At 43.0% G+C, this 23,706-nt stretch overlaps 2 protein-coding genes and 1 non-coding gene across 3 annotated transcripts; all 3 read left to right on the forward strand.

Moving 5' to 3' along the window:
• Positions 1-1,457: 1,457 nt before the first annotated feature.
• On the forward strand, positions 1,458-1,539 carry trnal-aag (transfer RNA leucine (anticodon AAG)). Its single transcript has one exon. It is a non-coding gene; the product is annotated as a tRNA-Leu (tRNA).
• Positions 1,540-2,353: 814 nt separating this feature from the next.
• naa40 (N-alpha-acetyltransferase 40, NatD catalytic subunit) lies at positions 2,354-14,928 on the forward strand. Its single transcript, XM_069717011.1, has 8 exons — positions 2,354-2,838; positions 6,120-6,215; positions 7,540-7,592; positions 7,776-7,871; positions 8,350-8,508; positions 8,609-8,692; positions 9,490-9,567; positions 11,374-14,928. Exons 1-8 carry the CDS (start codon positions 2,833-2,835, stop codon positions 11,519-11,521), a joined length of 720 nt encoding a protein of 239 aa, XP_069573112.1. The 5' UTR covers positions 2,354-2,832; the 3' UTR covers positions 11,522-14,928.
• Positions 14,929-15,401: 473 nt separating this feature from the next.
• Positions 15,402-20,051, forward strand: b3gat3 (beta-1,3-glucuronyltransferase 3 (glucuronosyltransferase I)). The gene is made up of 8 exons (XM_069716978.1): positions 15,402-15,557; positions 15,929-16,036; positions 16,261-16,441; positions 16,563-16,746; positions 16,853-17,014; positions 17,107-17,193; positions 17,981-18,184; positions 18,432-20,051. The coding sequence occupies exons 2-8, from the start codon at positions 15,943-15,945 to the stop codon at positions 18,528-18,530; spliced, it is 1,011 nt and encodes a 336-aa protein (XP_069573079.1). The 5' UTR covers positions 15,402-15,557; positions 15,929-15,942; the 3' UTR covers positions 18,531-20,051.
• Positions 20,052-23,706: the final 3,655 nt, after the last annotated feature.

Below are 23,706 nucleotides of genomic sequence, written 5' to 3' on the forward strand. Positions count from 1 at the left end.
ATTTATCTTGTCTGGAGCTTAATTGTAGGTTGAACTGGTTAATTTCACCCCTCTACAGCTCCATCTCGTGGTCATGTTAAGAAACTGGGGTATCATTTTAAACTTGAGAGCTGGATATAGTTCCCTCTTTTCAACGATGGAAACCCTGGTGAGAAAGTTGTGTTTCTTTCTATGTTTCTATGTTTTTGTGAGAATAAAATCTTGGAACGATAATAGGAAAGATTATGTATTCTGCCACAATATAGTGGGACATTTTCATGTCTCTTCTGCTAGAAAACCCCAGCTGCTGATTTAGGAAACACAAATATTTACACAGTTCATTTTAAATTAGAAAATCCTAAACGGCATTGAGGCCTTCATATTTCCAGACAAATACTGAGTCCTGAACAGAATTTCTACAAGTGACAGATCACGTTACAAAACCTTTATCCAACCCTCCACATCAAATTAATCCAATTTAGTGACATAATCTGATCCAAATCCACCTGAAAATAAAGACTAATCTACTATTTATGTAATATATGCAGCTTGCTATCACTGTAATTTGTGCATTTGAGTCATGATGTTGTCATGCAGACAGAGAGAAATCTTGGAGCTGCTAAATTAGACTGTGAACAATGGAACCAGTTATTCTACTGATCTGTCTGATTTCATCGGGAAACTATTGGAGCAAAATGAATCTGGGTGTGTCACACAATGTCACTCAGTCCCTCTCTAATTCAGTTTAGGTGGACTAATTTACACAAAAAAAACCCGACCCTGTTATTAATCACGTATTGTTGATATCTGTACAACGGATTAGTGGAAGTCAATGCACATTTTTACTCGTGTGGTGCCTCCAACCAATCCAGACTTATTATTCAATTTGAATTCACTCACTTCAAAAGAATGGGCTATAAAAGAGAAGAACATCTAAAAGAAACCTCAATAAAAACAAGACACTATAACAGTTAATTTAAATATAAATCTGTTCAATTTGGTGATCAAATCACTGTAATTCTTGTTACATGTCGCATGTTCCTCTCAACTTGCTGTATTGCTTAGTTATAGATAGATAGATAGATAGATAGATAGATAGATAGATAGATGGATGGATGGATAGATAGATAGATAGATAGATAGATAGATAGATAGATAGATAGATAGATAGATAGATAGATGGATAGATAGATAGATAGATAGATAGATAGATAGATAGATAGATAGATAGATAGATAGATAGATAGATAGATAGATAGATAGATAGATAGATAGATAGATGGATGAAGGGGGTCATAATAATCTTTCAAACACTGTCCTGTCACAGACGGAATAATTTAGCGTGCTTCCTGACCCTGTCCAGACCTCCGAGCTTCTGTCGTCACTTTCCAAACAAGGAAACCATATTCGCGCGAAAGCCGCGGTGCTTTCAGGCGCCGTCAGACTATTGAGAAGGCGATAATAACGGCCTTCCACGTGGTAGCGTGGCCGAGCGGTCTAAGGCGCTGGATTAAGGCTCCAGTCTCTCCGGGGGCGTGGGTTCGAATCCCACCGCTGCCAGAAGTTTTCTAGGGCAACAAAAGAAAAGTACACGTTATTCTTCACGACTGGAAAATCTTACCTTAAAAACACGTGTTGGTGAAACCAACGAGAAATGTAACACGCAGACATCTTGTTAAATCCTATAACATACTCAACAAGTGGAGTACTTTTAAAAAATAAAGGTGAGTCGTAAAGCTCAATGTGTATAAATAATAATAATAATAATAACAATGGGACGTTTTTTTTTAGTGATTTTTAAGTTCATTATTGAGGTGTTCTACTTTTTATTTAACCAATATTGGGAGTTACTAGTTAAACGACCAACTACAACACTAAAATACCAATAATGACCAAGCAAATGACAAAATAATATCACACGGTACACTGCTTCAAAATGGGTTCTTTTGTTAGTTGTTGTTGATTTTTTTTAAACATCAAGTAATACAATTTAATATGATAATACAATTTAATAATTTTATTATTAAATACAATTGCGAATACAGGGATTTAAGAAGAAAAAAAAAGAGAGAGATGGTAATAAGGGTTTCTTTATATAGTGTGGTATTTCTTAAAGGGCTCTGAATACCTCCTACTCCACCGGAAGGAAATGCAACTCCGACTTTGCTTGGTAACCACAGTAGGAAAGAAAAATACATATCACGAAAAGACTATTTAACAAAACTACAGAAAAACATTTACAGAAAGTTTACGAGTAGGTTTTACTTTATTTTAAAAAAAAAAAAAAAAAAAAAATTTAAACTTTAAACCAAACAGTTGGGACGCGAGTCTCTTAAATCCGAGGTGAGGAGGAACACGTGAACGCAGCGTAATTGGACGCGACGGAGAGCGGAGGAAAGAAAAGGGCACGGAAGGAGCTTTTAATCAATTCAGCCTCGCAGTCTTTGGCGCCAATCCGACTCTCCGGAGAAATAACACGTCTCCGTTTGACGTTTTTAAATCATATTTTGCGGGGGGTCCCGGGCCGCTGCTCCTCTCCAGCCACCGGGTCGGTGTCTAAAAGCCGAGCTAGCCTCGTTAGCTTCACTACCTATCGTTGTCATATTAATCAGGCACCCCCCGTTTTTTTATTTATTTTATTATTATTTTTTTGTTTGTTTGTTGTTGTTGTTGTTTCTGCCCAGAGTCACGATACCGATAATAACTCAGCGGCGGCTGGGACAGACCGGGACATACCGGGACAATAGAGGTGTGTTTCTCCAGGAGGGAGGGAGAGAGGTGGTGGTGGTGGTGGTGGGGGGGGGGAGAGAGGACCGAGAGGACCGAGGAGAGGACGAGACACACGGCCGCAAAATGGGGGTGAGTTGCGTTGAACGGGTCTCGGCTCGAGGTGTTAACGATGAAAGGTGGATGTTTGTTTTTGTGTTGTTGTTTTTTAGTGGGGGAGGAGGAGGGGGGGGTTTCGTAAATGATGAGAGGAGGGTGGAGATAAAAGAAGAGAGAAGGATGGAGGATGGAGGTGGAGGAGGAGGGATGTAGCTCGAAGGTGTTGCTGCGTTAGCCGCTTTAGCCGCCTCCATGTCACGTTAGCCCGGGCACACACACACACACACACACACGGCTGTACACGGCTTTATTTAATTTATTTATATTTATATATTTATTTATTTTTGAGCATTATTACTGTATTGTCCTCACCGCCGTGCGCTGCTAACTTCTCACGTGCGTGTTGTGACATTGTTAGCCTGCTAGCTGCGTTAGCCACTGAGGAATGCTAATCACATATATATATAAATATTTATAAATATATATATTTATATGTGTGTGTGTGTGCATTTGTTTTAATCGAGCAGGCCAGAGGGCTGATGTGTGATCCCACCGTGGTCGGACTAAATCCAGGCTTGTTTTGAAGTCGTTACCTGCCGGGCTCGTACTCGTGTAACGTTTAAAGTGTAACTTTAACCAAGTCCTCGAGAGAAGACTTGGGGATTTATTTATTTATCCTCCACTTTCACTCCGGATAAAACCGGTCCACGTGTTTCCAGGAGTCCCAGCTCCGGCACGGAGTTAAGAACCTAATTAAACATGCGAGATAAAAAAAAAAACAAAACAATTATTGTACTCTTTTGTCATTTTTATTTTTGAGTAATGATCCGCTGTTGAACGTATGAGAGTGAAAAAAACTGTAGTTCAACTCTAGTTGATTTGAAGCGGAAATTAAAGTGGAGTGTTTTCAGTCAGTGGGACGGTGACCAGGTGAGTCAGAGCCCTGTTTTATTTAAAGTACACGTCTATCAACGTCTGAGCTTCAGGACACATGTTTCTGCAAATGTATTATGACTTGTATGCATTACTTTTTTTTTTTTTACGACACTTAACCAAGCTGGAAAAAGTTGTAAGACCATCTGTAAAGAGTTTGGACTTCATGAATCAACAGTCAAGACAGATTCTGTACAAATGGAGGAAATTGAAGACCATTGTTACTCTGACCAGGAGCGGTCGACCAACATGGGGTGACGAAGGAAGCCAGGGTACATTTTTAAGCAACCGAAGGCCTCTCTTACATTAACTGACGTTTAATGTTCAGCTGTCTGGTGTCCGGACAAAACTGCACAACAGTGGTGTGCATGGCAGGGTTGCGAGGAGAAAAGCCACTGCTCTCCAAAAAGATCATTACAGCCCCGTCTGCGCTGCAGGATCCAAATATTATAAAAGGCTAGTTAGGTTCCTTCCTCTAAATAAATATTACATTACACTGCGGTCGGTATGTGCCCCGCGTGGCCAACCGTTTGGACGGTTGATGGCGTGGGCATGCAGCTTCAGGAAGTTAAGAGCTAAAGATAATGTGGACAAGCCAGAATAGAAAAATATTTTGTGGACAGATGAGACTGAAATAGGACTTTCTGGTCGAAAGGAGAAGTGTTATGTTTGTAGACAGGAAAGCACACCAGTCCAGCGTGAGAGCATTAATCCCATCTGTGAAACCCGGCGGTGGTCGCGTCATTATTTGGGCCCGTTTTGCTGTTTTTGTTTTGAAAATATCAGGATATCCGTCTGAAGATCTGAGTCTCGAGAGAAAGTGGGTCATGCAGCGAGAAAACGACGTAAAAACGCACGAGTCGTTCTACCAGAGGATGGTTCAAAAATTTCAAACGGTTCTGTACAGAGAAATGGGATCAAATTGATCCAAGACCATGTATGGGACTGATGTGCACTTACTAAAACTGTTTAGTGCACAAGAGGGTCACTGACTGAAAGCAAAGGTTCACATACTTTATCCACTCGGATATCTATTATTTGATTAGTTTCCTTCCATCAGTGAGCGACCAAGTGCAATATTTTAAATCATTTTTTGTAATTCAGGCTCTCTTTTATTTTATTTACTTTGTTTGAAAGTCTGATGTCGTCTTAGGTCACATTTATGCAGCAATATGAAAAATGTTAAGGAGTTCACAAACATTCAAGCACTGCTGTATTTATAGCAGCTGTTGAAGTGTGTGATCTCTCTGTTGCAAGGCAAAGATGCAGCCAGAGTCATTTGTGTGAATTATTGCTGCACCATTGCTGATGCTTTATCAAACCAGCAGCGGCCTAAATTTTCCAATACTGTAGTCACACACACACAGAGAGAGAGCTATTGCAACATCAGTAAAATAAACAGTATTGTTGGAACGACGGTCATACAAGCTGCTCAAATGAAATGCTCTTCTTCTTTTTTCTATTTTTTTCCACTTTGTGTTATTATCTTTCTGCCGCCGTGTTTCATAAACAGGACGATCATGTTAACAGTAATACGATTTGTTTTTCATCCAGGTGAAACTACTATTGTTCTGCACTTGTTTGTCTTGCTTTGATCTTCCTGGTTTTGTTGTTATGCAGTCTGTGCTGTCATGTTGATGTATGCGTGATTTAAATGCTGCTGCGAACGAGGTCTGCACACAGCAACACCGATTATTACTGGTAATTCAGATTTGGAGGTCTGCCAGATGAAAATTAGATGCAGCTAATTTTCTGTACTTCCTTTGCCCCTCTCTTAAATTCGGTCAGAAGTTAGGACTGTACTGTGCATAGATGCCACTTTTTCACATTTTTGTTTGTTGGCCAAAAGCGCAGTAGTTCCCTGGCTAAACCTGGTCCTGTGTCTGTGGGGCTGCCTGTGATGGACTCTTTGATCTCTGCTTTGTTATCTGACAAGCGTCTGATGCTCTTGTACTAAAATGCTGGAACTCCTTTTCATTTCTCCTCTTTGTTATTCTCAGATGAATTAAAAGATGCAGTGAGGAATGGTGTCATACCTAAGCAGAGCCAGTGAATATTAAATTATTCTCACAGTGGGTATCGAGACTGAAAGAATCGGTCATAATTGATCATAGGAAACAGAAGGGGAATTGATTAAGTGACAGAAAAAGCAGTGAATGGATTATGACAGTTCTTTGTCTCTTGAGAGCTTACCGTTTTATGTTTTTTGGTTTTTTAATCAAATTAATTTCAGTAATAGCCTGTCGGAGTGAAATTATGTAATTCCGACCCATCTGTCCTCCATTGTCGCCCCCTTTCTGTCCCTGCGTCCCTCCCCTGATGTTTGCCTCCCTCTTATACACATTACTTTCCTTCATTTCCTCCTTATTTCTTCCCCTCAGAGGAAGTCCAACAGAGCAAAGGAGAAGAAAGCCCGGCGTCTGGAGGAGAGGGCTGCTATGGACGCTGTGTGTGCCAAGGTGGACGCAGCCAACAAGGTAATTTTGGTGGCAGATTAAGCAAAAGGAGGCAGCTGCCATCAGCATGGGGAGGTGTTAGCTGCTTCCTGACTGCAATAAAACCAGAAACAATCAGTGCTGTGTAGTTGCACTGATGTTAAAAATAAATGCACTCCGAGTATTTGCTGTGGTGAAGTGAAAGCAGCCACCACTTGGCTTCTTTCTTTTTTTTTTTTTACAGGCTCTATCGGTGGGTTCAGGTTGCGGGCGGCTCTTAAAACCTCCATTGTGAGCTGTGACACCAAAAGCTGGGGATGTCCTCAGCACCCTAATTACACCCATAATTGATATGCACATAACAGGAAAACCCAGATAGAGCGCCATATGTTTCTTTATGGATAATTAATCTGCATCATTAAATCCCACCCATCCCGTCGGACGCAAAGCTCCAGCAGCTTGGAGGTGGGTTAGAGCATGAGTAATGTCTGGAGGAGAACAAAGCTCACGCACTCACCATGAGCCGAGCCGGGCCGAGCCGAGCTGCAGCCGCTTCCTCAACCAGCTCTGAACAGGCCTGCCTGTGCTTTTTTACTTCTGTGTGTCACTTTGTCCCTAAATGGGCCACTGTGTGTTGCACGCTGTTCGGTCTCTCCGCCCCGCTCCACTGTTGATGTGCCAACAGAGAAGGAATGCAAGAAATTCTGCTGAAAAAGTGCTGCTCTTGTGACCGCAATAATTCATGCAAATTCATACAATCTTTGCAGCAGCTTGCAATTTTGCAAAAACCTCATGAAAGTGCTCAGCAGAATCTCTGCTGAAGGAATTGCAGCACAAAGACGGCCTTTTCCACTCAAACTTTATTAACCAAAGTAGTTAGAAAGTTCTTTCCTCAACTTGCAATGTTTTCTGACTTTTGCCATTTTAGTGCACCTCGCAAACTGTCAAATTTATTTTTGAAAAGCCGAATCAAGCATTTTAATCCCAACTCTGCCTCCACAGTGAAACAGCCAGAGCAGCAGCGCAACGAGTTAAATTGTGCAACCTTCCGACTGATCCGATCTCGCACCAGCCTGATGCCGTTTACAGTGATAACATTGGCAGCTTTAGCAGACGCATTTTTGATACCGACAATCACTTAAAGCCTCTTGGCAGGACTGATGTCTGTTTACGGTTCGAAAGGAAAAGTTGAGTTTGTTGACCCTATTATAAACAATTAACAGAGCACTCAGCCTCTTCAGGTCCTTAAGCCTACAGTTGAGCCTTAAAGCTACTTAGAAGAAGAGCTTGGCTTGAAAATAGAGAAGACTGTGTTTTTGACTGTTTGTGTTTTTTAAAAGTCTAATTTAGCCTCTTCTTCTCGCAGCTTGACGACCCACTGGCCGCCTTCCCAGCCTTCAAAAAGTACGACAGAAATGGGTACGCATTGTTCTGTACTCTTACAAAGGATTTATTCACTGCTCCCTGAGATACATATTGCTTTTATTCTCACCACGTAGGGCAGAGTTGATCTGCAGCGTAGACACAAACTCATAAACACACACACACACACACGTATTCTTGCTGTGTTGTTGACCTTGTTAACTTGTCCTTCCCGTCCAGGCTCAACCTGCAGATAGAGTGTAAGAGAGTGACCTCCCTCAACCCCCTGTCGGTGGAGTGGGCCTTCGAACTCACCAGAGCCAACATGCAGACACTGTAAGCCTTCTGTTCTGTTCTGTTCTTGTAGTTAGGAATTTAGTCGAGGAACAGAGTGACCCATCTCCTCCGGAGATAAATGAGCAGGCTCGTGGATTGCAGCTGTGAAGAAGTGCAGAGAGGCCACCGCTTCTTTTTGTGCAGCCACGTTGGAAAGTGACATCAAATGGCTACAAAGTGAGATGTGGATGAGGATATTTTTTTTTTTTATATATATACGAGCATAAATTGGACCTCGCACACACTCTCAGGAGCCTGTGGAAAGAAGAGCACGGGTAATGCAGGCTGTGGAATTACTACAATTTATCTTCTCTCACTGCCAGAATTTGAGTGGAGTTCAATTTAGCAAATGGCAGCCAGTCAGTCCAAACCTAATTTGTTCCATGAAGAAAAGCTTTCAGAGCAGCGCGATGATGGGAAGAGATGCGAGGTCAGGTCACGTTCGACTCAGACCGTTTTGTCTCTGCTGCCGCCGTAGGTACGAGCAGAGCGAGTGGGGGTGGAAGGAGCGGGAAAAGAGGGAGGAGATGAACGACGAGCGGGCGTGGTACCTGCTGGCCCGTGATGCCGACTCCGCCCCCTTGGCCTTCTCTCACTTCCGGTTCGACGTGGAGTGCGGGGAGGAGGTTTTATATTGGTGAGTTACCCGGCCGTGTGTTTTATGGATTTCAATAAAAGGCTGGAAGTACTGTTTTTGTTTTTGTGTGTCTGTTCATCACTTCTTCTTGACTCTGCAGCTACGAGGTGCAGTTAGAGAGCAAAGTGCGGAGGAAAGGGCTCGGCAAGTTTCTCATCCAGATACTACAGCTCATCGCCAACAGGTAAAACAAACAAAAAAATACAGCTGAAATTCAGACACCTGTAATAAATCATTTGTCTGTGTGGAAAGTCCAGTTAAATGGATTGCACCCTGGTGTTGGTCTCACTGTTCACCTCTTTAAAGTCACCTTAAAACTCGCTTCCTGTTAGTGAACAGTTTTATCACAGTGTGGTTTTAAACAACATATTGTCAACAAATCCAATGGAAAGAAAAGAGTTGACGAGCAAACATAGATGTCACCGACGTTGGATTTCACACCATAAATCTAACTTTTTATTTGTTGACAGCTTTAAAGCAGTGGTTCTCAACTGATGGCTCGTGACCCACAAATGGCTTGCAGGGACATTTTAGTGGTTCGCTGATGTTTGTGTGTGGCAAAAAAAAAGAAGCCAAGAGTAAAAACAAAAGTCAAACTTTAATTTTGAACTTTTGCTGCTGGACTTGTTTCCAAAGACGAAGCAAATGTGCAGTCGCCGTTTGTGGCCAGTTGTCATAACATGGCATTTATAAACGTGGTTAGGATTAGTTAAAGCTGCATTTTTATTTAATATTTCAGGCAGATTAATATCGTTTCTTTAGACATGGTGAGCATCACTAGTTTACAAAGCGTAACTCTGCCTTCCTTTTTCACAGTTTGTTTTATTTGCGCTGTATTTGCACTTTTGCTGCACTTTTTATATCATGTCAACAGTGCATAACGGTGTTGTTTCTTACTGCGCTACTGTTTGTGGAATAAATTTCAGTGGCTCAAAAGTGTATTAACTGGGGGAAAAAAATGTGTGTCCTCTCTCTGTCCAGTACACAGATGAAGAAAGTGATGCTGACAGTTTTCAAACACAACCACGGGGCTTACCAGTTCTTCAGAGAAGCTTTACAGTGAGTACATTGGTTCCGCTAAAAGATGTGTTTTAATAAGTGCGGAGAGGTGGACATTAATGGGAACATTTGGATTTTCCCTTTTTTTTTATTTTTTTTTTAAACACTCAGTCACTCTTGTGTGAACAGGGACTCTGAGTAATCTAAGGTGAAATACACTTCAACATCCCTCCCTTACAGTTCACTTCTGATGTAAAGAGCTGCCACATGTCCCAAGCTCAGTTTTTTTTTTTTTTTTGCCTCTAGTGAACTCCACTCCCCGAGTACTTTATTACTGACACCGGCTTATTCATGCGTCGACTTTTTATGTTCTGCAGTTTTCTTTGAGTTTCCTCAGAATGATTTAAAAAAACAAAAAACATCCGGGGAGCGTCAGTTTTGTGGATAGAAGCACATTGTTGATGAGGGTGGTTGAAAGGATCGACTGGCTGGAGTTCACATCAAAGACAAAAGAAATAACTAAAGCAAAAGAGCATCTCAGATTGCACAACCTTGAGTTAGATGAACTTCAAGAGCACACTGGGCTCCACTCCTTTCAGCCCACAACAGATATCTAAGGCTGCAGGGATCGGACTCACCGAAACGCAGCTCACATTTGGGCATCATTATCATGAATCCACAGAGGCGACCTGCCTTCTGTTGACAGTCTGAAATGGTGGCGGTGTGGGGAATATTTTCTTCACACACTTTTCCACTGCAGGCACCCGCTGTATTCAACTAGATCTTAATACCAGGTGCTTTTTTGGGGTTTTGTTTTTTCCACTTCAGAGAGTACCCCCTCAATCGTATTGAAACTGCCTTGACGCCATTTTCGATGTGACGATTCTCTGACTAATCAGTGGACCTCTGTGGTTTCATGTCCCGTTTTAGTATCGGCTCAGCTAAACCTCATCTGAGGGGATGTCAAAAATAACACCAGCTACCATCCAAAACCTTTGCCCGACGGAAAACCCCACAAAGTGAAATTAGTGGAGCGAAGCAGTGGATAAGTAGCTTTTGGGCCCCTTGATACCAATCTATCATCATGGCACAGCCTGTCTGTGTACTGCTGCAGACCATGTGCATCCCTTTATGGCCATAATTTACCATCTAATGACCACTTCCAGCACGATGGTGATAAAGCACCACGTCGCAAAGGAAACGTTCAGTGGCCTCCAACGGCCTCCACAGTCAATAGAACAGGAAATGGGCAGCATGACAAATCTGCAATAACGATGTGACGCCATCACGTCAACATGCAGCAGAACCTCGAAGGCAAATTCCCAACATCTTGCAGAATCCAGGCCACCCTCTGTTAGTGGGCTGTTTTGTGAGAGTAAAGAGGTCGCAAGTTCAGTCTGAAAGCCCGTGAGGTTATTACAGAAACTTAAAAGCACAAAGGAGATTTTTCCTGCCTCACTTTCATCTCGCAAATTACTGTATAATTGTAGGTGTTATTTAGAAATGAACAAAGAAAACTCATTCAAAGAAGAAAAAAACCCGCCTGGGACATTATAAGAAACGGCACGTCACTCACCTCGGAAACAAAAACATACGTTTTGATTATGACTTGTTCACGATTACGAGATCAGGATCTCCTTACAAGTTCTGCTGTGATATTGAATTGAGTCTGATGGTTATTGATCCCTTCTGCATAAAGACCCGATTCGATAAGCTTTTGTTTTCTCTCCGTCTCGAGTCATTAATATCACCGATGATGTGGATGTCATATTTGTATGTTAACTAAAGTTGCTGTTCAGGCGGGAAGCGCCCTTATTCATCTGAAACCTGACCTCCTTCCTCCTCTTCCCCTCTCCACTCCTCCAGGTTCGAGATCGACGAGACCTCACCGAGCATGTCGGGTTGCTGCGGCGACGACTGTTCCTACGAGATCCTCAGCAGACGGACCAAACACGGCGAGGCCTCGGCGGGACACACCCACGGGGGCGGGCACTGCGGCGGCTGCTGCCACTGATTCGGCTTCAGTTATCACCACACGATCGGTTAAAAGCCAGCAACTTTTCGTGGCTGTGTGTGAAAGCTTCAGCTGCCTGCTGTTCCGCAAAACGTTTTTTTTCCAATTTCACCGGCTGTCGTGTGCCGTTAAAAAACAAAATAACAACAAAAACAAAAAAAACGTGGAATACACGGCTATCGATGTCGCATTACGGATAGAGATTTGCGTTTTTTCGTTGTGTATTCCTGCTAAAAGCAGTCTGCGGTGAGAGCTTTCACACATAGCTTCTTTTTTTTGTTTTCTTTTCCAACTTCTTGGGTGAATTTCCAAGCCATCTTTTCCCGTTCTCCTCTCCCTGTTCACGACAAACAGTATTTCCCTGTCAAGAAAAGTCGAAGGCATCGCTGACGTTCTCTCCCACCGCGTTCACCCCATCCTGCTCTCGTCTCCTAACATGCTACACTGTATTGAATCATTCTGCTTCTTAAACTGTGGTTCGGGCCCTAGAATTGGTCGCTGGCCTCGGGCTGTATTATAGAAACCCACTACCTCAAGTCTCTCGGCGTCAAATAGGATTTTTCTGTAGTATTGAAATTCTTCTTAATGTTTAAATCATGCCCTGACTCGTAGAACATTGGACACTCAGCAGACAGGACAGGATTTTTAGTCTGTTTCTGTAATACAACCTGCCGTTGCTCGGGACCTCGCACTGAGACGACTAGCTTTGTTTCACTGAACCGGGGTCCCAGGATGAGGCTGAATGTGTCGGGGTCCCCCTGGAAAACAGCACGAGAAGCCCTGTTGCACTGTAACGTGATCGGTTCAAACTCGAGTTATTTCGCACTGTTTTGAACCCCAAACGGCCTGCGATGCTCCCGTGCTACATGATCATAGTACGCTATCGGCATAAATCGTCTGCTCCACTCAGCTGTTACTGAAATGTACAAACGTCTCCCTGCTTACGATATAAGATGTCCAAGGTTGCCTTTTTCTTTGTCGTTTCTCCCAGTGACATAAGTAAGAAATTTTAAAATTTTCTCATCATCAGTTGCTGTAAATTTGCATCCAACCCAAAAAATAATCTCACTCGGACCCTCTTTATTGTTCAGATGTTGAGCCGCTGTAAACTCCCAACTATGTTTTTCCTATCAAAGGTCATGTCGGGAACAGAAACGGTTCTGCTTCAGTGGAGACCTCAGTGATGCAATGAGTGCATTGTTTGATTCTTTCTGGCCACCCCGCCATCTTTTTTTTTTGTTTTCATGCTTTTAGATACAAATGAGAGACTCGCCCACTGAAACTACATTTCCCAAGCTCCTCTCCCGCTCTGTGTGGCTGAAGGCACTCGAGCAGGAGCGGCACCCATTTTATGACGCTCTCATACAGTGAACTTTGATCACTCCCGCTTGCCTCCTCGTTCTTAGTTTCCAAGAGGTACTGATGATAACCGAGTCGACGTCGCCGCTACTTTTAACCATATTTAAGAGCTACTAAAACCATCCTCCGTCCCGTCTCTAACGTATTTTCTTGGCATGAGCAAATCATATTGATTTAACTTGGATTAGGATGGTTAGAAGTCACCACTTCGTTGTGTGGCCGCTTAAAGCTGATGAGTGCTGTTAATGTGGAGGAAGGAACACATGAGTGGATGAGAGTGACAGCAGAGCACTGAAAGTAGGTTGTTTTTGAAGTTGTTCTTCCTCTTCTTCTCGGCCCGCTCTCATTAGCTCGCATGAGGAAAAACTTAAATGTTCAACAAAAACGTCGTAGTCTTCATCGGGATTACGCAACAGCGATGCTGCTGAACTTCAGCCGCACTATATGTGAACCAGCATCGAAAATCCGCCCGCGGTTTGGACAGCGTTGCTTTTGATGTTTCACACAGACCTCCCAACGAGTGATCGGAAATACGTGACATTCAAAGTTAATGCAGAGAAGTGTCGGACTCATCCGAACGCAACGATGTTTTAGGAGATCCACTTAGGATTTTAGATACCACGTCACCAGTCAAGCTAGAAAGGCTCCTGTAACCACTTCAATCATGATGATTCCACATCTGTTTACAAAACCTTCAGGGCCGTTTTGGACGGTGTTGAGTGTCAAGTCTGCCGACGTAGCGGTCCGATCCTGCAGCTTTCATGAATCCTTTAATTCCAGGACCGTGTTCAGACTTCGCATCTGTGCTGGAGGGGTGAGAAGATGTTATTTTACACCACCGCGGTGGATGTAAAGATGCCTGTAGTGTGACTGTGAGGGCCTGACATTGGCACGTTTTGAATTGTTTCTAAACGCGTCGTATTGAGGCTGAACTCAAGAGTTCATACAGATTCATGCCTGGTTAAAGTATGTGACATGGAAGACTGACGCGAAGTAGACGGTCACCTTCTTAAAAACACAGAAGTACTGGACTAATCAGTGTTACACGAGAAAAACATCGTCCATATCCTGGTTTGCTGGTTGTTTCCAGACTGAATAGAAAAAAATACTCGGCACCTGGAGCCATATCGGCGTTTCCTTGTTTGAGCTCTGATGATGATCAACAAAAAAACAACAACATATTGCTCGTTTTAGGACTAGACTACCTTCTTAGTACCGTAATTCATTTTTTTTTTTTTGTACTGCATAGGTCACAATAAAAAGAGGATGTTGTACATAGTGGCAGTAGATCAATCAAACTGACAGTCTCTCTCTCAGGTTAATCCAACGTAATCAAACCTCATCTGTTTTACGTAACAGCCGTGTTGTCAGTCAGCTGGATTGGCGTCAACCTGCAGCTCTGATCTGGGATCAGCTTTTGTTTGCGTGTAGAAACTTTGAAGAATTTAAAACTTTTAGTAGTAACACTGCTTTTCAGGAGGCCATTTTAGTTTTACTGTGTTACGATTAAAGAAATAGCTTCTGAACTCTTACTCCTTGAAAATAATGTGAAAGTAAATACGGCGCTAAGCTCGAGCTGATCCCAGATCTGCGGTTACATTCAATCCAGGCAGGTGGGCTGTGTTTAAAAAAAAAAAAAAAAAAAAAAAACGACAAAAAAGGCTCACTGTAAGTGAAATACATTTTGTGAAATTATCTGAAGTTGGAAAATGAGCCTAAACTTAACCAGTTTATTTTAAAGTCAGTGAGTTAGTTTTAATTTAGGAAATGGTTCCATACCCTCACAAGATTCCAGATCCTTCTTTCGGTCTTTTCTCTATCTGTATATAATATATATAAGCTGTTGTGGATCCATCTTCATTTCTTGGCCTTTTACAGGTGAAACACTTTTTTAAACATGATGTTAAATAGGTAAAAACAAACTCCCATGTTTGAGAGTGTGTGTTACAGTCCTGTCCATAAATGACTATGAAAGGGAAAACTAAGTCATTCTGCCTTGTCAGTGTTTTATTTGTATGTTACAAATAAAGGAAAGTTGTTTGACTTTTCAGGAGATTCCCCCATCTTTTGTCCTTTATGATGATCTTAATGATGTTAAACAAAATGATATACAGTATGCAAGTCATTTTCCACCTTTTTAAACAAAACGTTTAAAATAAAATAAAAATTATTTGACTTGAATAAAATAATTGAATTATGCTGCAACAAATACAAATTTGACACGCAAAATTAAAAGATACCAGGTTAAATCATAATTTTAGCCAAATTGTGGAATAGTCATAATTTTAACTTTATTATATAATGCAAAGTATTGACATTACAGATGTTTTGCTTCTTATTGTACCGAATATTTACAATGTCTATTATTTTTGCGGGTGAATGAGCTTCCACTGTAATAAGACCGTATGTTTTTTTTTATGCACCAACTTCCTGCGGTCATCGCTCTGTGGAACTATTTGCCGTTGTTAATGTTTCGAGGGGGACGTGTCACTGTGTGAAACCGGAAGTTGCTGGTACATAGCTTCCCCACCACCAAAAAAAAAATGTCCTAGCTCGGCGGAATGAATGGATGTTGTGATGCTGCCCTGAGGTGCTCACATCGGTCACAAGATGCCATGAAGCTCGCAGCTCGTCGCTCAGCTCCACCGCTCCCGTCTCCCGCGATTTCCCGCCACCGGTGAGCGCACGAGGGCGATGGATGGCGGGATTTTATTTCCCGTTTCAGACTGTCAGGCTAACGTAGCTTAGCTTGTTTATCTTCCTCTTGGACGCGTGTGCATATTTATCGACCTTCTCGGGAGCCTCAAACTCTTTACGGTCGAGTCTCGGGGGGGGAAAAAAAAAAAGTCAAGAAGTGACGTCGCTTCGCCAGAAACATCTTTTCTTTGTTGTTGTTGTTGTTGTTTTTTTTTTAGTTGAGTTCAACTTTCGTGCCTCATTTACAATCCAAACAGAAAAAAAAAGAAGAAAAAAATAATAATAATTATATATTGCAAAAAAAAACAACCAAAAAACCACGTTTCCCCCCCCGTGTTGTCCTTCTTTCAGCTGGTGAGGGAACCATGGCAACGAGGATGAAACTGAAGCTGAAGACCGTGTTTGTGCTCTACTTCATGGTGTCCCTCCTGGGCCTCGTCTATGCACTCATGCAGCTCGGTGAGTCAAATGACCAGAGGAGTAAATACACGTATTAAAATACCCTTTGACCGACTACTTATCTAAAAAAAAAAATTTAAAAAAAAAATCTTATTTTTTTTTATGCATCTGTACTTCTTCTCCACCTCATCTCAGACGCACATATTGTCTTTTTTTTAATTATTTTTTACTACGTTTAACTGACGCCCCCTTTTTGTGTGTGTTTCGTCCCGTCCGCTGCACAGGCCAGCGCTGTGACTGCACAGAGCACGACCTGCCGAAGGACCGTACCATATCCCGGCTGCGGGGGGAGATGCACCGTCTTCAGGAGCAGATGAGGAAGTCGGAGGCGACGAAACAACCGCAGAAACAGCCCGCCAGGCCCTCGCTGCCCGCCGTCTTCGTCATCACGCCGACGTACTCGAGGTAGTCTCCGTCGTCCACCTGTTACTTCGCGCCTTTATTCACACACACACACACACACACACACACACACACACACACACACACACACACACACACACGTCAACGATGTCAATCTGTGCAGGCTGGTGCAGAAGGCCGAGCTGACCCGTCTGTCCCAGACCTTCCTTCACGTCCCTCAGCTCCACTGGATCGTAGTGGAGGACTCGCCTCACAAGACGCCGCTGGTGACCGACCTCCTGATGAAGAGCGGCCTGACCTACACGCACCTCCACATGCCCACCGCCAAGGACCGCAAACTGCAGGAGGCGAGTCGAGGCACAAGTCTCAGTCGTCTCGTCGGGTCCAAACGAAACGCGTGTCCTCGCGGTTTTGTCTTCACCCATTTCTGAAAACGCTCCCTCTGCTCCTCAGGGTGACCCCAGCTGGCTGAAGCCCCGCGGAGTCGAGCAGAGAAACGAGGGACTGCGGTGGCTCAGAGAGGACAGGAGGGCTCAGCCGGGAGGAGACAACCAGCAGGGGGTGGTGTACTTCGCCGATGACGACAACACGTACAGCCTGCAGATATTTGAGGAGGTGGACTATTCTGTATTTATTTATCACTCTCGGAAATGGCTTGTTTCACGTCCCCGACGTTTACGCACAGATGTCGTCCTGTCTCGTCTCAGATGAGGAGCACCCAGCGAGTGTCCGTGTGGCCGGTGGGGCTGGTTGGAGGGATGAAATATGAGCGGCCTGTGGTTGAAGGAGGAAAGGTACTTTGTTGTTTTGTGGAACTAACGGAAGCGTTTGAGGTCGACGACGATGAAAGAATCTGAATTTTGGCTTCATGGAAAAAAAAACAACAACATGGGGAAAAATTACTCGCCAAAATATATTTTTTTTCTCACTATCTTTATATTAAATCATTAGAAATTCACACACTACAAAGACTGGGCTTCAAATAGTGGTGTTGTGATGTTTCACAAACATGAGATGTAGTTTGACAAAAAAAAAAAAAATCCCCAGAAATTGTAACTGAACGTCGACGTTTGACAGTTTCGTTTCCATGGAAATAACTCGCATGTTGTCATGTAACGCAACTACGGACCCTCAGTCACGACGACGCCGTAAACGCTGAGATTTAGTTCGACAGATTCTTAAAAAGGTCTTTAAATCAAGCTACGACTTTCAAGACGAAGGATGAACGTTTGTGCTCACAGTGTTTTCTTTACCAAACACAGACACGTCTCTCATTCTTTGCTCAACAAATAACTAAAAATTTAACTTTCAATAACTATGATTTTCTCTGCTCATTCTGTACCGCTCAAACTGGACGGTACATACTCACGTCGAGGTGTGAAAGCTTGAAAATGCCTCTCATAACATGACTTAAAAACAAGAAATTAATCTGGAAATGATCTGTAGAAGATTTAATAGAGTTATTGTTTTTCTTTTGGTACAGTCCAGATGATGCACTGAAATGTTTAATAAGGAACACTTCAATCGAGCTTCTGGCATTACGGGATATTCCGAACATGTTTTTGATGATTTGTTTTCAAGGTGATTCGCTTCCACACCGGCTGGCGTCCCAGTCGTCCTTTCCCCATGGACATGGCCGGCTTCGCCGTGTCCCTCAAACTGGTCCTGGCCAATCCAGAGGCTTGTTTTGACGGCGAGGCGCCGATGGGCTTCCTGGAAAGCAGCTTCCTTCAGGGCCTGGTTACCATGGACGAACTGGAGCCCAAAGCAGACAACTGCTCCAAAGTATGTGCGTGTGTGTGTGTGTGTGCGTGTGCGCTTGTTATGCGTATAATGTGTGCGTTTAAGGTGGCGAGTCGAACCGCCGTCATGTTATCGTAGTTCAGAGCTGGTGATACTGTGCGAGAAACGGTTCCGTGTTTGGACACCAAGAAATGAAGTGAAACATTCCATTTTCATTTGTTTTATTTTAACTTCAGACACGTGCACTAGTTGCAGTATAATTTATTTATTCTACTTCTTTTGTTTGCAGGTGCTGGTGTGGCACACGCGCACAGAGAAGCCGAAGATGAAGCGAGAGGAGGCGCTGCAGGCTCAGGGACTGGGCTCAGACCCTGCTGTGGAGGTCTGAGGAACACACACACACACACACACACACACACACACACACACACACGCACACACACACACGCACGCACGCACACGGTGTAAAGCATTCTCTGCTGTTTAATGCTGCATATGTAACTGCATTGTAAATACTGTAAAACACGTGTTAGAGGAGACATTATGTTCATTGTGAGGTAGTAAATGTGTGCGTATATTGAGTGAGTGTGTTCTCACATCTGTGCTGACTGTATGTTAGCGTACGTGTCAGTTTTTGTTTTTGTTTTGTTGTTTGTTCAGCAGTACAGTGATGATGATGATGATGACGGTGATGACTGTGGAGTTTTAATAATGACCACAGGAGGGCGCTAGTTTTACAGCCATGCTGGTATATTTCTGCTTAAAGCTGCAGGTGGAGGCATCTTAATGCATATTTGTATCATTTGTAGCGTTTTACATGTTTACTTGTGCTCAGTGGAAATCCTGACCTCACTTAGAGATATTTGTGTCCGAGGTGCACCCGGTCCGGTTCAGCCTCTCGTCTCTGTTGGACCTGATCTGTCCCCTGGTTTTAAGCGCTGCCACCAACGTCTTGTCTGATTTCTGACCAAGCTTCAGTCGCAGCGGAGCACTTTCCTCATGCATGGCCTCTGATCGTGTTTGTAAGTCTGTATCCAGCTGTATAAATGCTTTTTTTCTTTAAGTCACATGTCAGAAAAACTCACCCTCAAAGGCATGATAATAATCTTTATTCAAACTGTTATTTAAAAAAAAAAAAAAAAAAATAGCAAGGTAATAAGTATTGTGGAGCCAAGGCAGAGCATAGTTGCACTTTTTTACAGTAAAAAAATACTTCAAACTTAAAGAGCAGCCACAAAACAAGCCAAACAGTGAACCAATCCTACACACTCGCTGTTGCCTTTTTTCCTCTATTATGAACCTGTTGCAACACAGTTGTCATGTTTCCACACCCGGTGGAGCTGTAGTTGTTTTCAGTGGTGTCAGAGCAACCGCAATTTTTCATGTATAGTTTTAGTGATGCTTTTAGAATCCATTTAGAAGCCTCGAATAAGGGAACAACACTACTGAAACTCATTTAAATTCTTTATGCAATAAACAAATGCAAAACACAACGTCCACTGTTACATTTCCACACTTTGACGACCAGACGAACACTTGAACCTGCCTCCAACCGGCAGGACACCCCCCCTCCCCCCGGTACTTCACAGTAGCAGTACGTCAAAACTTTATTGGAGAGAGGGGAAAAAAAAGAAGAAAAAAAAAAGCTTCAAATATAAAACGAACGAGTCGAGCTGGGCTCAACGATCTTCCACAACTTCCTCTGAAGTGTGAAGACTGAAGAGCAAATGAACGTTGAAGCTGCTCTGCTGCTGTCGTAGGACTCTGTAAAAACAGCTAGTGCCTGCTTAAGTGTAATTAGTGCCTGTAAGAAAGGTGTGATGTATTTATTACTGTCATGTTCTTTACACTGTACAATGTGATCACGTCTGTACCCGGCCTTGAAAATAAACCGAGATCATGTCAAACACGTTTCGTCCCCCGTCTGCTGTTTTATTTCGGACTCCGGTGTCGCTTTTGTTGTCGGTACTCTGTACTTTATTTTGCTCTTTAACTGTCAGCAGGCAGATTGGAGGGAAAGTCGGTATGATGCAGCGACGCGGACATTAGTTTGCCGTCTCCTGCCGTGTCTCTGCATCGTGGGGTCTGCCCGTCTGGCGAGCGGACACTGAAGTCCATGTGAAGTGTAGCCATGCAGAGAGGGTAAAAGTGTGAATGAATAACCTTGAGATTTATGCTTCTTCCCTTTAGGACAATGGAGGTGAATTAAATTCAGTTTGTGGCGCCCGCAGCCTCAAAATATTACACCGTGAAATTTTCTCCCCTTAAAATAGAAACATGAAGGAGCCCCAGTACTGTACCTTTCCTCTTTTTTCCACCACTGCAGATGAAATGTGATCGTGTTTAGCTTTTCAGCTGACTGCGGTCGTTTTTTTTCCCTCTGCCTTTAAGGGCCTTTTCTTTTGTAACACCTTTTGGACGCCGATTGTGATCTTATTTAAACCTGTAGTGCGGAACTTTTTGGTTCGGTGCGAGTAATAACAAAAACACTGCTGACACATGGATGTAAACATGGATGTAGTTTCCTGGTTTGAAACGTGAAGTCAATGAGGAACTGCCTTAAAGTGCAATACCACAGAGGGCCACTAGATGCTGGGTCCAAAAACAAACTTTGGCTCCAGTACACTTCCATTTCAATAGCCTCCACTTCTCTCATAAAGTACACATTAATACACTTTTACCACAAGTCATTATGATATCATGAACTAAATTCACTCTGATCAGTGTTCTTTTGAATTTTTTTTTAATAATAAATTATATATTAGGCCTTAAAGATAACTATGGGCGGGCCTGGTTTGATTGACAGGCCTGCGTACAGTCAGGGCCTGGTCTCTTCAGGTTCTCGGACAGATCGTCCCCGCGCTGCTACCAAGCTCGACCAAATATGGTCACTTCTGGTTCTGAAACACGATGACGGCGGCCAACATACCTTCCTCGAAGCAAAACGATGAGTGACATCACGGCTGTTTGCTGCTTGACCTATAAAATTGTTTTGAATGTCGCAACCCGCGCAAAATGAATCGTTTCACGATCAGAATTTGATTAATTTGGTCCGGTGATATTTGGAAAGTCAAGTCACATGTTTGACTTATTTTATCCCCATTCAAGTTTGCATACAGATGAACCAGAAGTTAGCCGCCATATGTCTCTGCGGGCGAGTTCTGTAGGCACAGCATTCCCAGTTTGCTTTTATCTGGCCAATGCGGGAAATTCTCACCAGACACCAGATTTAAAACTTTATCAGAACTCATTTGGCGAAAGGCTTGAATGTAACAAACGTTAGTTTATGTGTACAAGTCCTGAACTGCAGCTTTAAAACTTGTTGACCTGATGATGTTTATTGTGAGGCCTTCATAATTTATTTTTTATTTTTTAACTCAGCCAGCAGCACATCTGTTCTCTGTCTGAGTATGTCAGGTGATGTTTCAGTCGCCTGAGGCAGAACTTAACTTTGTCACACTCTTCAAACTTGTCTCTGGGTTTTATCACTTCAGTCTGCCTCCTGCTTCTCTCGATACTTCTGTCTTTTAGGTTTTTGTCTGCCCCATAATCTGCAGATTCACCACAACATCGTCATATCGTGCAACAAAACCAATCCCAACTTGTCTCTGCTTGACAGTGACCATGGCAACCTGCTCCCAGGGTCCCCCACCCAACAGCTGAGCTTTGTACGGGCCTGTGTGATTGACGGCTGTTACGCCCTTTCCACAAGCAAGTGGCCCATATATGGAGTGTGGAGGTGTGAGTGTACATGAAGACGGAGGTGCACTGGGAGGTGAGTAAGAGGAGCTGAGGTCATCGAGCTGGATGTGCACCATCTTTGACCTGCGGTGATTCAATCAGACACACACCTACAAGAACACCAACTCACACACACACTTGTAGGCGAGACTGCTTGTGACTCCAGGAGCTGGTTTCAATAGTGTCTGTAACAACCTTCAGCGACGCTGTCACTCGTGATTAACATCATACTTTGATTATTGTGGATGTTTTTGTGTGTATGTGTGTGTGTGTGTGTGTGTGTGTGTGTGTGTGGGGCGGGGGGGTTCTCGATGTTGGTGTGTCATCACAGTAATACGTGCGTGTACAAGAAGCTTTGCAAGCACTGGACATACACACACACACACACACACACACACACACACACACACACACACACACACACACACACACACACACACACACACACACCCACACACACACACACACACACACACACACACACACACACACACACACACACACACACACACACACACAGCTCCCCACTCCCTGTCCCACCCAGACACAGTGTTTACTCTCCAAACAAGGTAAGTCAACATTCATTTTATCACATACTTTCCTGCAGGGTGAACTGTACCTGCTTATCAGTTCAGAGTGTTAAACAGACACATTAATAAATACTAACACACATGAAAAACACCAGTTATATCAGAGGCAGCAGGTTGGAACATTTAAAAAAAGAAAAACAACATTTTATCTCATGAATGCTTGTGACTGATTTAACTTCGTGACTGATTTATTCCAAATATCATAACTTCAAAACTTTTGTTCTTTTGGATGTGCAATCCAGACTTTTTTTTTTTTTTACTTCCATTATGAATGTTTTACAAAGTGTTTTTACCTGTTTTATCAATGTGTTATTAACGTGCGAGGCCTTTCAGATGAACATAAGTGGTTGTGTTTTAGAACTACGTTTGCGCTGAGCGTGACATTTTACAGTGGGAAAAATAAACTTAAATAAAATCAGTGGACTGATGTTGTTGACTACATTGTGGATGGGAAATATAGTCAATCTAAGCAGTGACATTCTTCAGTGTCTGCCGTACTCACCGAGAGTTCTTCTGAATTTTCCTGCCAGCTGTGAGCTGTGCTGGCTGCGCCTACATGTACCAGGATGCTGAACCGTCAGATCCTTTGGTTTTCTTTGCCAAGTCTCTCCTCTTGTAGATCAAACATCAAAAAAACGATAAGCAGCCAGATGATGGTGTTTATTATTAGCGGTGTTTTATGTGCATTTAACCTCGTTTTCAATTAAGTTCCAGTATCTGATTTTGCAGAACTGACTCGGGGTCACTGCACTCTATGGAGGTAAACATTAAAGCCCTTCGGCGCTCAAACATGTTCATTTTGCTTGTTTATGACATGAACAGGATTTTTTTTTTTAAATAAATAATTTTAGCTGATTTACTGTTACCAGATTTTTATTATCTTCCAAGTTACCACAGTTTCTGACCTCAAAAATCCAGATTTGGTATTTTTGTCTCCCCTTTTTGTGTCCCATTGCAGCCTGTAAATATAAAACCTCACACAGGAGAGAACTTCAAGTAAACCTCGCAGTCACATTGTTTTGAATAGGCACATGAATTTCCATCTTTCTGATGGTGTGACTTGTTATGATGTGTTCAAGGTAACAGGAAAATCAGCCTTTGAGGTTAAAGTTCATGGTTAATGATTGATCGGGATGTTTGCTGCTTCTGCGACATGGTTTTGTTGAGTGCGCGCGCGCGCGTGTGTGTGTGTGTGTGTGTGCGTGCGTGCGCGCGTGTTACAGATTTGAATAC

This window comes from Brachyistius frenatus, unplaced genomic scaffold (genome assembly GCF_029030835.1).
Source record: "Brachyistius frenatus isolate BFR_SWC_R1_liver_20210118 unplaced genomic scaffold, ASM2903083v1 Contig_166, whole genome shotgun sequence".
In the NCBI taxonomy this organism is placed as follows: Eukaryota; Metazoa; Chordata; class Actinopteri; family Embiotocidae; genus Brachyistius; species Brachyistius frenatus.

Coding starts and splice junctions, on each gene's coding strand:
- naa40 (XM_069717011.1), top strand. Junction 8,509..8,608: donor GGGGAGGAGGTTTTATATTG/GTGAGTTACCCG, acceptor TTGACTCTGCAG/CTACGAGGTGCAGTTAGAGA. Junction 8,693..9,489: donor CTACAGCTCATCGCCAACAG/GTAAAACAAACA, acceptor CTCTCTGTCCAG/TACACAGATGAAGAAAGTGA.
- b3gat3 (XM_069716978.1), top strand. CDS start 15,943: ATGGCAACGAGGATGAAACTGAAGCTGAAGACCGTGTTTGTGCTCTAC. Junction 16,442..16,562: donor ATCACGCCGACGTACTCGAG/GTAGTCTCCGTC, acceptor CAATCTGTGCAG/GCTGGTGCAGAAGGCCGAGC. Junction 17,194..17,980: donor CTGTGGTTGAAGGAGGAAAG/GTACTTTGTTGT, acceptor TTTGTTTTCAAG/GTGATTCGCTTCCACACCGG.